Consider the following 14632-nt stretch of genomic DNA (forward strand, 5'->3'; position numbering starts at 1 on the left):
GGGAGTACGCTAAGCATGGAATTTTCAACATTTTCAAGAGCTTATTTTCTAAACATGCACACAGTTGGAAAGGTCATTGAAGGACCTTTCAATCGATATATAGATCTATTTATATAATTTAAACATATAAAATGAAGTTGTGGCGATTAGTTGAAAGGAGGTTCAACCAAAAGTAGCATGCAAAGGTAAACAATGAAAACGCTTTTTTATGGCGAATATTTTTATATTTTTTTATATTTTGATATTTTAAGCCATCCATTTTTTTTCGTGCAACCCTGCGTGAGTTGAACGCAAAAGTTGCCTGAAAAATCGGCTCGTGCGACAGCCCTATTACTCATACGCTCCGTCAAACAAATTAAGCTCCACTGTGCATAAACACATGAAGGGTGTTCGGGGATACTTGACACACCGGTTGGGTTTGGCTCTTCACAAAAAGTGTGGAAGTATTAATAATACAACTTTCGTTCCTCAACTTTTCTGGATAAAACCTGTAAAATTGTCAAAAAGCAAAATTGATCTCAGAGAAAGAGAGAAAAACCAAAGAGTACTGGTAAAACTTTCAAATACACCGTGGAAGCCAGTTTTTGTTTACATAGCAGTTTATTTGTCATTAGCGATCTGCTAAATTATACGCAAATACACAAGCAAGGAGAATTTAGATTTTCGCCGCGGTAATTCTTAATGCCAAAATCAAGGTGTATTAAACATCATGATGTATGGACATCAGCGTATAATTTGTTATTGTAATTTTTTACTTATATACGGCCAACACCACCTTGTTAAATACGCCTTGGCCAAAATGGTGTGTTTGTTGTACTATGAATTCGCCTTGTTTACAACAAACACATCATTTTGACATTAGGAAGTACCGCGGCGAAAATCCAAATTCGCCATTAGCACCACCTCGTATAAATTCGCCTTGTACACAAGCAAATTACCAAAAATACTTGCAAAACTTGATATTTCTTCGCCACGATATACATATTTAATATAGCGCAAACTCAGCTGTACTTTTGTTTTTCCTAATTCAACTATCAAATGGTTTGAACAGATGAAAGGGCCCTTAAGGTCGGTTGTTCAATGCCTGATTTTCACTACTTCCCAGTTTAACATCATAATCGACGTTTCCGACATCATGCATATAATATTTGATCGATAAAGCAGTCGTTTTATTTAAACGGAGCTTCTACTTCCCATTTGTGTTAACCGGATATTGAACAAAAGGCCCTTAAGCAGATATTTGCCGTCATCGATTCGCCACTTCTCGCTCGCTATGTTTGAGTTCCGGTCGCTTAAAGAAGAATTTGGCATGTGAAAGCAACAACAAAGTAAGCTAGCTCGGATAGACGATAGCGAGTTTGGTTGTACCTCATTGAGTTCGTTCGTTTCGCCACTCGCTAACACCCGATTTACATGATTCAAGTACTTGAAAGCAATTCTTGCTCATTCTCTTTTGTGTTTTCTATTTGCTTTTACACGTTTCAATTCTGTTGAATTCAAGTTTTTGGTTCTTTAAATGGGAAGCAACGAAAATGCCAAAAGCAAAGCAAGAAAGTTTAAACGACTTGACGGTACAGACGCATGTGTACTCGTCCCTTTTCTTCTCACCCCCTCTCTTCCACATGCGAGCAGAATTGAATTCAATACTTGAACTGTGTAAAAGCAGTCTAACTGTTGGCGAATCGATGACGGCTATTAAGTACGCGGTCCTCAAGGTTATATGAATGGAGTCGATAACGATGTTTAACTGTGGATTTATGTTAACCAGACATGTTGAAAACATCCTGGAATCGTGTCTTTACACATTCCTTCTAACTGTAGTAGACCCTGTCTGCATTTTTGTTCGATACGTTTGCTCCTTACTAGGTTTGCCTGGTTTAAATTCCTTGAGCATCTCCAGAAACTGGTATTCTCTGACGCTATTCTTGGCCCTACCGCAAGTCATCGAGCTAGACGTACATATGTCCACTTACAGGAATCTCTGCAAACGTTGTTCGCAGGGTAGTGAGCTTATTACTAGAGGGCACAGGAGCCGCAGTGTTTGAAGTGCGATGTTCATTCCTTGTGCCATTCTTTTAATAGTGGTGGGTGCGATTGCACATGCTTTGTCCTTGTGGGCTTTCTGCCATAGAAGGAGTTCGGTGATGCGGTAGATGTAGTTGCAACGGTACAGAAATCCGTAGTAATCGGGTAAGGCTGAGTATCTCCCTAGTGCCAGGTGTATGAAGCATCATGTTCTCGATTCAGGTTCATAAAGATGCCCAAGCCTGACTTATCCTCGGTACAGATGGCAACTTCATTCGCTTTATCGCTCCAGCTGTTTGAAGGTTTAGGCCGAGATCAAAAACTTAGCCAACTTCATTGCTCTTTTGCGAAGTTCCATCAGTTGTTTATGCCAAGTGTGAACAGTTCCTCCTCTACTTTGTCCTTCTTCTTTTTTATTTTGTGGAGGCGCTTGCATTGTTGTATACCCATTGACAGCAAGAGCTATAAAAAGTTAAAATATTCTAAATGCTCTAATTTTCCCACAATATGTAGCTGTGGTTGTGGTGTATTATTGCTGATGTAGCTGATATATAATTATTGACATTAGGGTGGTACATTATGGAGGTAGGAACTGAGTGCAGTTGGGTAGGTACTAGAACGAGATACATGAGGTCAATTACCTTTGGAACAAAAAAAATTTCGCCGCGAGAGAAAAACTTCGATATATAATACTTTACGATGCAACAGTAAATGCCGACGATATGACGGAAAATGTAAGAGCCCTTTGTACGTTCGGCCAAAAGAAATACTTTTTTCGGAATTGCCTTGCAAAAATACTTTAGTATCAGGGGTGTTCGTAGAGTGCATGCATATATTTTTTCTCTACTTATGTATACATACATATGTACAGTGACTCAAACAAATGACCACGTGTTGATTTTTTTAAATATTCGTGGTGTTGTTCGAGCTAAATATTTTTTGTTATTTTAGTATAAACTTTGACCAAAAACATATAAATCACAGTTTCAAACTGTATAAAAAATTTAACAAATTTTCATCAAAATTTCAACTTCATCTGAATATTTAGAAAATTTTTGGGTATGCCGGTGATAGCCCATAAATTTTTAATCTGATGAAGTGCTAAAGAGACTGATTTTGCGGTGTTTTTTATAACAAGTTATTCATAAGGAACTCATTTTATTAACCGACTTCCAAAAAAGGAGGAGGTTATCAATTCGTCGGAATATTTTTTTTTTTTTTTTTTTTGTTTTTTATGTATGTTACCGCATAACTTTGGACCATGTGAACCGATTTCGATAATTTGCATCGGAAAGGTAGTGTCTCAGAGGTGGTCCCATACTAATCTGGTTGAGATCCGATCAGTGGATCATGAGATATATATATATATATTTTTTTTTATATGGGAGTTGAAGTCGGTTTTTTTTTTGCTCAAAATTACTTGTTTTATAAGGAATTCATGCTCATATGGAATAAATTGCAAAATTCCGTCACAAAAAAAAATTGAAACTTGCACTTCATCAGACTAAAATTGTATGGGCCACAAAACTCCATACGAAAAAATATTCTTAAGATTCATATGTATTAAAAAGTTGAAATTTTGATGAAAATTTGTTGAATTTTCTTAAATTTTGGTTAAAGTTTGAACAGTACTTTTGTAGAAAAATACAAAAAAATGTGTCTCGAAAAACATCACGAATATTAAAAAAAATAAATAAAAATCAATACGCGGTCATTTGTTTGAGTCACTATATGATTTGTAAGTATGTATTAAATACTACATGAAGTAAGATGTTTATGCTTTTTATTGAAAGTGAATTTTCTCGTGTTTAAAAATCTAAAATTAATAATTGCACAGTATTGCTTGAGTAGAACTGTTGAAGCGTGAAAATTACACATGCAACACACAACAGTCTTTTAATAAAGTACAAAACGTTTCTAATATTCCAGTCAAACTCTTAGAAAGTTAACACAAAGTGCGGTTAAAATGTATTTGCTCAAATTCCTCTTCCTTTGCAATATTTTCTTTTGGGGAAATGTCGTCACTGTGCTAGGACAATTTAATAGTAATGAAAAACTAGAGATCCATAAATACATATAATACAAAAACAAAAAATATTAAATTAAGTATATATTTACAGTGACACTTTACAAGGAAATGCCGCCATTGTATCAATTTGATGACTACGATCAATGCCTCCGATTCAATGGCGACAGCTCCTTCACTAAGGCGACGTACTGTGGCGTGTATGCGGAAATTGTAGCTAATAAATCTTCAACTCTTTGGAATGAAATTTCCAGGATCTCTTTGGACAATCTGCATCACTTCAGGCATGATCACTTGTTTTTTGGAGTATGCCTACAACGCTGTAAGAAACTATTGAAACCATTCGCCAAAATCCGTATTAACGAGCTATCACAAAATGCGGACATTCAGGATATTGAGGTTGGTTCTAAAATTAGGTATCTACATATGTACATACATACATATGTACATTTATTTATATGTGCGAAAACTTGTGACATCAATGCAAATTTCAGCTTCTTAATTACTACATTAACGTACATAAGCGCGAAACTGACAAACGTGTTCAGCATGGAAAAGTTCTTAGCAGCTGTCTAAATTATGAATTTCAGAAAAGATATGGACTAAAATTGCGTACAAGCGTTGAGTACTGCGAGGAAGCGCAAACACCATTGAAAAATGGTAAAATATTTTCTCGATTATTTTCAATTTGTAATTATACGTAAAATTGAAATATGGTTTATTTGCAGATGCATTAGACATCGCGATTTATACCATCTTCGGGATAATATCTTTGTTTACAATTGTTTCAACCATGTATGATTATCGTTTGAAGACAAAACAACCTCTGAGTAATCAGAATAACGAGTTCTATAAAAATCAATTTGCGAGCCCAGGTAATTTTTTGTATCGAGCCAAACTTTCTCCACCAAATACAAAAGTTTCGAAACTACTCGAACAGAATGGTAACGATTTCAATTTTCGTTCGATAAAAAGTAATTTTGGCGTCGAGACTTTTGAATCAAGTAGTAGGTATCGAAAAAAATACTCGTATCGAAACCCGATACCAAGGCGATTTTCTTTCGGAATTTCTTTCTCCACTAATATAAATCGTCCAGTGCTTTATGGCTTTTTAAACGTCAGCGACCTTCAAATATTGAAGACGTAAATTTTTTCCTGAAAACAGTATGAAATGAACTTTGTTAATAGATATTTTTGATGATATTTGATATTTGTGTTTCCGACAGGGTGGGTGTATGATGTATTTTGGAACGAATTTCCAAACCAAATTTGACAAGGGATGCCGGAAATTCGTTCCAAAATACATTTATTTAAACTTTTAAAGTTTACGACATACAACAATAGGACACTTAAGACATCGTTGTGAATACCTCAATCGAAAATTCAGCTGCTAACAGCGCCATCAGACTGCGTGTCCTGGGGTTCTGAAATGAAAGACCGTTCGGGCACGGTTCCATTCTACACGTAATACTGCCAGAAATTAAGGCGTTGCCCACTGACTAATATCCTGTCAAAGGCCTGGGTTTACCATAAATCCCGCACGAAATTCCCAAGCCGAAGTGACTGGAATCAGGAAAATTTCGGGTGCTTGCAGGGCTTAACTGTCTTTACGGATGGGTCAAAGATGGAATGCGGAGCTGGCGCAAGGGTTTTCATTGAGCAATATAACCTAAAGTCATCCTTCCGCCTACCAGCCTACATATGCAAGCGTTTTCCAGGCCGAAACGTTTGCTATTAAGGGGACAGTAAGGTTGTAGCCGCGAGAAGGTAAGTTAACATCTTCTCGGATAGCCAAGCGGCCATTCAGGCACTTTCTTCTACCTCTGTAAGATCTCAACTAGTGGATGAATGTAGGAGAGAGCTGGCCTATATTTTTTTCTGATCAATACAAAATTACCCTAATATGGATCGCGGGACATAGGGGCATCTCACCTTGCGGTGGACATGGGCGCCTCGCTAAGGGAGATTAAGACAAAAATTACCGAAATTTATCATTCGTAGGCTAAGCAGAGGTGGAACTGCGCAGGATCTTACAGGATTACCCGGTAGTTCTGGGTGTCCTGCGACCCATTTAAAACCAAAGCTGTCTTAGCAATGAGCAAAACCGATGCCCGGACAATAGCCCGTTGGGGTGCATGCCGAAAGGATAGGACTGCCCTTCAATAGATTATGCCGCAGTATCAATGACCCGGGCTCAAAAGAGACAGTCGAACACTTGCTGTGCGAGAGTCCAGGCCTCGCAAGGATGAAGCTAAAGACACTCGGCAAACTATTCCTGCGGAATATTTCAGAGTGCAGCTGCCACTCTGTGTATGACGTACTGAAATTTATTAAAGCCACCAAAATGTTGTGAAATGTCGGTTTACATAAAGACCTGACTATTTATTAAATCTCGCTTACACAAACTTTGAAGTTACAGGTCTTTAAATGCTCTTACCATTTCGCCCGCGTATGTTTGGTTCAAAGTTGCTGATCCTGGTCGTCAAGGGGGTTTGCTGGAATTGCTAATTGGGATGTATACATTTGCGTGATTCATAAAGTTGGCATGAAATGCCAGCCAAATTAATCTTAACTAACCTAACTTAATGTACGTGATGCAATAGTTCCAAAAATAGGTACACATTACAGATCTAACTCTCTGGAATGTAGGAAACCCATACACCAACCCTGATGGGGCGGTTTAGTTTGTACACAAGTGGTACTAAACTTGAAAATGGTAAATCTAAGCTGCCAAAGTTTGGACGAGGTTGAAGACATCGATAACAATGGGTAGCTATTCCACCATCTTTAAAGCGAAGATTCAATAGAAATTTGCAGCAGAAAATACCTTAGAATATGCAAATTCTCGAAATATATCTGCATTATGTCAGATAGCCCTAATGACACTGAATGAAGTCCCACAAAATAAATGCTAAGCTAAACGCCCTTGAAGCAAGAATTCGGTTTTATTCGAATGGTTAACGAGGCATGAAGCACTTAACGGCAATGAGGCGAAACAAGGAGCTACCGCAGTATTTCATGGTCCGGAACTCTTTTGCGGGATCATAAACAAGTGGGTAGACAAAATGTTAAGGGATGAGACAGGTCACATGGTTTATGTTCATCCTTCAAACCTTCGCTGGGTACTACGCTATCACCTTAGTAAAATTCATTTTTCAGAAACAAACGTCTGTCGCTTTTGCGAATTTTTATCCGCTTTAAATTTGCACTCATTTTACTATGTTGGATTCCATAAGCCATGTAACCCAAATGTTTTCTAAAAACTCTGATTAAAAAGTTGAAAAAATTTGTTGAATTTTTCAAAATCTGTGTTAAGTTAAAAAGTTCTATCTATATGGTTTTGGTTACAACATGAAACATATTTCCTTTTAAAGATGTAACAAAAAAAATTTAGCTTGAAAAACATTGCAAACATTTAACAAAAATTACCAAGCACTCAGTTTTGATGGCCAGTGAATGTAGGTATAAAATACTCGAAAAAGTTATGGTAACTAAAAATCGACGGTGATGAAAATTTTAAATTTATTTGATATCTTTATTGTTTTTCTTTTTTTTTTTTGTTCTTAATATTTTCATTTTTTAGCTCAACAAGTTTTGCTCTCATTCTCTATTTGTCGAAATTTCTATCGCATCACCGATTCTACGAAAACACGCAGTCAAACTAAAGAGGATCTTAAATTCTTCGATGGCCTACGTGTAATAGGCGTATTTTTGGTATTATTTGCACACTCTTTAATACTGTATATGGCTCTACAAGTTGAGAATCCGGAATTTTTCGAAAAATTTTTCTATCGACCAGAAACGGACATTATTGAAAATGGCGCTGCTATTATACAAATATTTTTTGTTATGAGTGGATTTTTATTATACGTTAACTTCAATGAAAGAAAATTGATCAACACCAACACAACCATACGCGATTGCATAATTGTCTACTTCAAAATTTTCTTCCATAGATATTTGAGGTAGGTAATTGTGTTTGCACTTTTTTAGAATTGAATTAAGTTTATTACAATTCTCTTATTTAAAAGGCTTTTACCGTCTTTAATTATGCTGATTCTTTTTAACTCAACCATACTTACACGATTACAAAATGGACCATATTGGAGGCATTATGTGGAAGCGGAACGGGTGTTTTGTCGCGAATATTGGTGGCAAAATGTTTTTTTCGTTAATAATTACCTTCTTAAGGAGAGTGTGAGTAATCGATAATGACTTAAAATCACAGAAAAGTTAATATGAGGGTCACTAAAAAGTCCTTAGAATACCAAGGAAAAAAATCATATTTTGTCAGTAAAAATGGGTTTCCAAAAAAATTCTTCAGCATGCTTTGTACAATTTTGCTTACACTCAAACCAATTGGTGAAACATTTTTCCCGCGTTTACAAATTTCTGATAAATTTCTCCAATGATTTCTCTGGATAATCTTGATAAACTGAAGCCAAGGCAACTCTGTCGCATCTTGAAAACAATGGCGGTAAAATTTTTTTAAACTTAGAACACTCCTTTTGGGACTTAACCAAACTCCGCCTAATCATTAGTATCCATACATGGTCGTAAAATTCCAATAGGATTTTTATCTATCTCATTATTATTTACTCGGAACTGTGGCACTCAGTCACTTACTCTAAAATCAGGTGAACTAAGATCCTCAGCGTCGGAGCGTTTTAATTTTTTGCTGGTTAAAACTCGTTAGGTGAATTAACGACTGTCACTGTAGTTCGTGGATGTTCGGCAGCCGGACGGGCAGAATTTTTCGGTTTAAAAAAGTTTGTCATTTTTGCGGAATGCATTCGGAACGTAACACTTTTTGTTTTGGCGATTCACGGACATTAAAAATACACTTTATCTCACAAATAGGTAAATTAATTTTATCTCAAAATATGGATCAGTAACACCGCGTTCACGTTGAATCCCCAAAACCCCTACCTGTGTTCGCTCCTGGGGCACACGATTACTGGAGTAAAAAGTGGGGTATCTTAACGAAACTTGGTATATGTATTTCTTTTCAGCAAAGGACGGATGGCATTTAAAATGGGAATATAACCGTAGTTTGCAAAAATACAAAAACTGCACTAATTTAGTCACTACTGAAGCTTACTCACTGAAAATTCCTAATTACACTGACCTTTTGTGGGAAGATAAGATTATACAATTTTGGAAAAGGGGCGTAAAAATGAAATAAAAACTACTTTCTAAAATAAAATATTTTTTATTTATATTTATTTATAAATGATTAAAATAAAATATAATCTAAAATAATTTTATATTTAAATAATTACATTAAAAAAAATGTATAAAAATTAATTTTTATTTAAATCGCCCACTTACAGCTGTTCTTCTTTCCTTCTTTATTAACACTGTAACCGCCTAAGCAACTTTGGCCAAGTCCAAAAAGCCAAAGGTCAGATCAACTCAAATAACATTAGTATTGCGGTTTTTTTAGTGACCCACGTAGTACACAGACCTCCAAACGTTTTCATACTTAAGTTCAAATATTTAATTATTTTAATTATGTAAGTATGTATGTATGTATTTTCATTCTACTTTCATTACTGACGAAATTGACATAGTGCTCACACCATACATGGTATCTCGCTGCTGATATGCAACTATTCGAATTATTTTTGATAGTGTTGATCGTAATAACCAAGTGAGTACATACATACATATGTATGTATGCACACATATGTACATAACTATTTATTATTTAAAATCATTTACCAATTACGTTATTTCAGATTCCCCCGACTACGCATCGTCGCATATGCCATCCTCTTCGTATTGACTTTTTCGGTTACTGGTTTAATTACATACTTTCTAAAGCTCAAGCCTATATATCATACGACCCCGGAGTAAGTCCTAACAAAGTCATTGAAATAGTTCTTCTACAGAGTACTTTTTATTTAAATATAGAAACTATCGCTATATGTTTTTCCGAAATGCTGAAACTTTTTATCAGGCATACACCCCGTTTTACACTAATATTGGAGGTTACTTTTTCAGCTTTATAACTGCTGAGTTATATTTGAAGTTAAGGCATAAATCCGAACGATACCGTGGATTACTAAGTTACGAAATCGGTTGGTGGCTCATATTTCCGATTTCTTTTGGTTTACTCTTTGGCGCAGGATTCTTGATGTCGTTGGAATTTGAGCAGCCTTCAGTTTGGGTAGCTTTATTTGCAAGCCTATATCGGAATATATGGGTTCTGATTTGCTGTGGCGCAGTTTTAGGCATGTGTCTAAAATTGGGTTGTAAGTTTTTTGTTCCTCACTTAAATCTACATACGTACATATATTATTATTGAGAAGACACTCGCTATCGGGAAACATTTATAACAAACTCAAAATAAAACAAAAACAGCTCAATTTTATTATGATCAAAAGAAAGCGATAAGCGCGACCACGGTTATATGCCGAATTGGAACTTAGTTGCGCCAATAAGGCATTTCGATCAATTTTAATTTAGAAATAAAAGACACTGATGCTTTGGCTTGATGCATTTCTGAACACAGCCGTTATAATTAGGGCAGAAAAACTCGGCAAAAAATAGCAATTTTAAGCGATTATATAACCACTAAATTCCAACATTGATAAATACTTATGCTCGAAAAACAGCGAACAAAATTAAGTACATTTGAGTGTTTACTTTTTTATCAATTTTTTTTTGCAATAATTAAAAAATGTGTTGCTGGCCATTCTCAAATAGTAAAGGTCGTTTAAGAACGTTGGGCAGACGTGAAACGATCTTTCGACATCCACTTACATATATGACTGGATAGAATTTAAAATTATATATCGTAAGATTTACGTGAGCTGGACCCATTTAAAAATAAATGCAAACATTGTATCAGCGGCATGAAAGTAATGAAAGTTTTGGAGCTATTTTTCTAGCTCACGTAAATCTTAAATTTTTTTCAAAATATTTTGCCGTGAGTCTTAAAATTTAATAAATTTTATTAAAATTTTGGTGAGGCACCCTAATGTACACATATCTGTAAATCTAATAAACTGCTTATAATTTTTTTATTATAGGGGTTGCATATGAATTTTGCTGTCTTCCAATTCTGCGCATATTTTCAAAAATTTCATATCAGGCATATCTCTGGCACTTGGTCGTACTGAGGTTAACGGGCGGTTTCTATAGGCAACCAATTTATATTAATCGCTTTTATTTGGTAACTCCGCATAAACATTTAAATTAAAAATTAGTAGCATAACAACTTTATTTAATATTCCAGATCAGTCAGATTATAGTTGCATTTTTTCTAACGCAACTTATCGCTTTCGCTTTTGCGTTGTTTGTGGAGTATCCGATCGCAGAAATAATTAAATGCATACTACCATATTACAAATCTGAGAGAAAACAAAGGAAAAGGGATATTTACACCTTGAATTAGGCTTCATTCGTAGAGTCCCTTTTCTCTGTGTTGTAAAGTATGTTCAATAAAAAAAAAAATTATATAAAATTATGAAATTATCATATATAGCTTAAATTTTTTACTACTACAAAAAAAACTTCGTCAATGCAAATTCAGGGCAACTGAGAGGATCTTAAGTATAAAGTTTGCTTACTGGCGTAAAGAGAGAAATCGACTTCTAATTAAAATTTTTGGAAGTGAACTCTAAATTAAAATAATTTTAAAATGAAATGTAAAGCATTATTTGACTACTTAAACACTGAAATAGGAAGTGATCTGATTATTGCTATTCAACAATGTTAAAAATATTTTATATAATTATATAAGGGTATTTTATACGACATGTGCACACTCATGTTAAAATGAATAATATTTTTATTTTTTATGAACTATATTTTATTTATTTATCAAAGTATTGTTAAAAACAAGAACTCTGGCTTTTAAAGTATTTCCTGTTACTTATATTCAAAATTTTGCTTTGAATAAAAGAATACTGAAAAGTACTGAATTTAATAGCATGAAAAAGTGTAAGGTACTGATTTCGCGCAAAAAAAAAAATCTGGCAGCCCTAGTGATAACATCAAGGCGCACGGCACAAATCGGAGGAAAAGCCCGGCCAAATACTAACATATTTTGTAAGCGTCAATTTATTATTATTCGTTGCTAGATTTGATGCAAACTATTAGTCTGTTCGAATAGATCTCCAGTGAAAAATATCCAGCAGCAACTTGCAGGAGAGTAACGAACGATTATCTCTCAAACTGGAAAATATCCCAAAAAGTACGCGAACGCAAAATTAGCAAAAACTTCCAGGTTTTTAGAACAGCTGATCGAAATTTTGTTTACGTACAAACGCATGAAACTGAAAACATGAAGAGAATATAAATTAAAAGTCTGCCTAAAGCTATTTGCTGAGCAAACGTAAGTAAATGAGTAGTTGCTTTATTCAGAAACATTTTCAGTTCTAATAAGTTATTTTAAACTTAAAAATCATCCAATTAAATAGGACCGTTCAAAAACTTTTCCAGTAAGTACTTGCAGTGAGAGCGTAATAGAAAAATAGAGAGTAAAATTGAGAGGAAAAGAAAATTACCAGAAAAAGCTATTGAACGCAAAACTAGTAAAAACTTGCAACTTATGCCATTTTGACACTTTCTGATTGATAAGTTTTGACGTGCAATTTTCTTTTTGATTAGTCATTTAATTAGTTTTGATCGTCATATAAATAAAAAAAAAATATTCTTTACATTTAAATTGTTCATCCATATTTTCATTTCACTAATTTTGTTTCATCAAATCTTAAACAGTTTGTTTACATATTTGAATTTGAAGCATAACCTTACTTTTTGACAGCTGCAAGTTCCTGCTAGTAAAATTTTTACTTGCAAGAATTAGCAGCTCTCTTGGGGTTTTACACTCTCGAATTCGCTCTTTCTTGCACATTTTTCGGGTTATTCAATGCATTTCCAGTAAAAACTTGCAAGTACTAGTAATAATTTTTTGATATTGAATGGACCTAATTTAATTTTTTTCATATATTGCAAACAGATGACTTTGATCAGCTGTTTTTGTTGCTGGCAAATTTGTCCAGCGGGAATTAGCAACTTCCCCTCCAAGTTAACCGTACGCGACCGCCAAAACCTAATAATTTGCAATAAATATCAGCTTGCCGAACAGACTATATAACAGATCCTAGTATAACGATAAAAGCAGCTGAATAGAGGCAAAGGTTTATTTCGCTTTATTGTACTTTTGCGTTGAAATCAAATGCTTCAATTTTTCCCTTTCAATTGAGTTTCAATTTTGCTTTCAATTTTGATCAGCTTTTCAGCATTGGTATGCCAATTTTGTGAAAATAAAAGAAGTACTAAGCTTATGCATGCTAAAATGTAAATCTACAATAGAGTTAAAATGGAAAATGGTCTTCAGAAGCTAGTTAGTTACATTTGTTTCTTGAAGACGGCATGTTGATAATGAAATTGCTTCTCTAATTGAATGCAGCCTACATAATGGCTTTCAATTTTGATGATTTTTGACAAGCAATGTGTGTAAGGAAATTGAAAGGCAATACTGATTGTGTGTCGTCAGCGTAAAACGTAACAATTTTCTGTTTTGAAAGATAAAAATTGCATATAAATTTAATTTTTCGATTTTTTACTACGATTTTTATTTTTTTTTACGATTTTTCTGGGGTTTTGGTACCAATCGGTTTCGTGAGGTGCCAGCCCTGGTTGCGCCTATCTCGTACAAATAATCCGTAGTAGTGGTAAACTATCGATAGTCCCGACTATCGATAGTGGGCGATATCCCTGCAAAAATCGTTGGACCATGTAGTCTATTTGTGGTATATTGGAGTACTTACAAAGTTATTTCTCTGTCATGCTGTAGCGGACCAGCTCGTGTCTCTGCACCTGCCTATTGTTACCCGATCACTGCTTCTGTTTTAACGAAATGTGATTGAAGTTGAGTATTTGAAAGCTCATTTGCATGTCTGGCTGCAGCTGAACGTGTAGAGATGCTCGCTATTAGTTGTTGGCTCCCACCATGTTCGGGTTCGAATGCCGTCAGAGGCAACATGTAATTTTTAATTTTTGTTTTTGGTTTTTATTAATTACGAAAAAGCATCTGAGAAGTGAAGAACAAAAGCTTGCACAAACGAAAAAATATAACAACGCCATTGTTAATATGTTGGAGTAGTTTTGTGCTACTCTGATGTTATGTAGATCAAATGCAGACATCACAATGTTAATTGGACTATATTTTTTATATGAATTGTGGTTAATTTTGGAGTATACCTTGGTCCTTAGGAATTGCTGTTTACACGCATGCATGGAGTAGTCGTGATTTTTGCAGGGATTTTTTGTAAACTATCGATAGTCGGATAGTCGCCTAGGAACTTTCTTCGATTTTACTGGATTTCGCCCACAGCATCGATGTTGTGTCAAAAATTAAAAAAATCGATGTATCGATGCCAGAATCGATTTTTTTTGCACCTCTACCAGTGATGGAAAAACAAAATTTTAAATTGTGCCAAATTTTTAGGAAGGATGTGCCTAAATGCAGGTCATTGTTCTAACAAATTGAAATTCGGCGATATGTACCATTTTCTTAATAAATTATATTTACATTACTTAGTGCATATAAGAAAACAGAAATAT

General features: G+C 34.8%; 1 protein-coding gene across 1 annotated transcript; it reads left to right on the forward strand.

The window, feature by feature from the left end:
- The first annotated feature begins 366 nt into the window (after nt 1-366).
- On the forward strand, nt 367-11613 carry LOC108363757 (nose resistant to fluoxetine protein 6). The gene is made up of 11 exons (XM_017617227.1): nt 367-416; nt 4146-4450; nt 4546-4711; nt 4780-4926; nt 7635-8016; nt 8083-8248; nt 9625-9704; nt 9793-9906; nt 9968-10308; nt 11089-11231; nt 11295-11613. Exons 1-11 carry the CDS (start codon nt 380-382, stop codon nt 11451-11453), a joined length of 2040 nt encoding a protein of 679 aa, XP_017472716.1. The 5' UTR covers nt 367-379; the 3' UTR covers nt 11454-11613.
- Nucleotides 11614-14632: the final 3019 nt, after the last annotated feature.

Source organism: Rhagoletis zephyria, unplaced genomic scaffold (assembly GCF_001687245.7).
Source record: "Rhagoletis zephyria isolate East Lansing unplaced genomic scaffold, Rhagoletis_zephyria_1.1 Rzeph_scaffold_00029, whole genome shotgun sequence".
Taxonomy (NCBI): Eukaryota; Metazoa; Arthropoda; class Insecta; order Diptera; family Tephritidae; genus Rhagoletis; species Rhagoletis zephyria.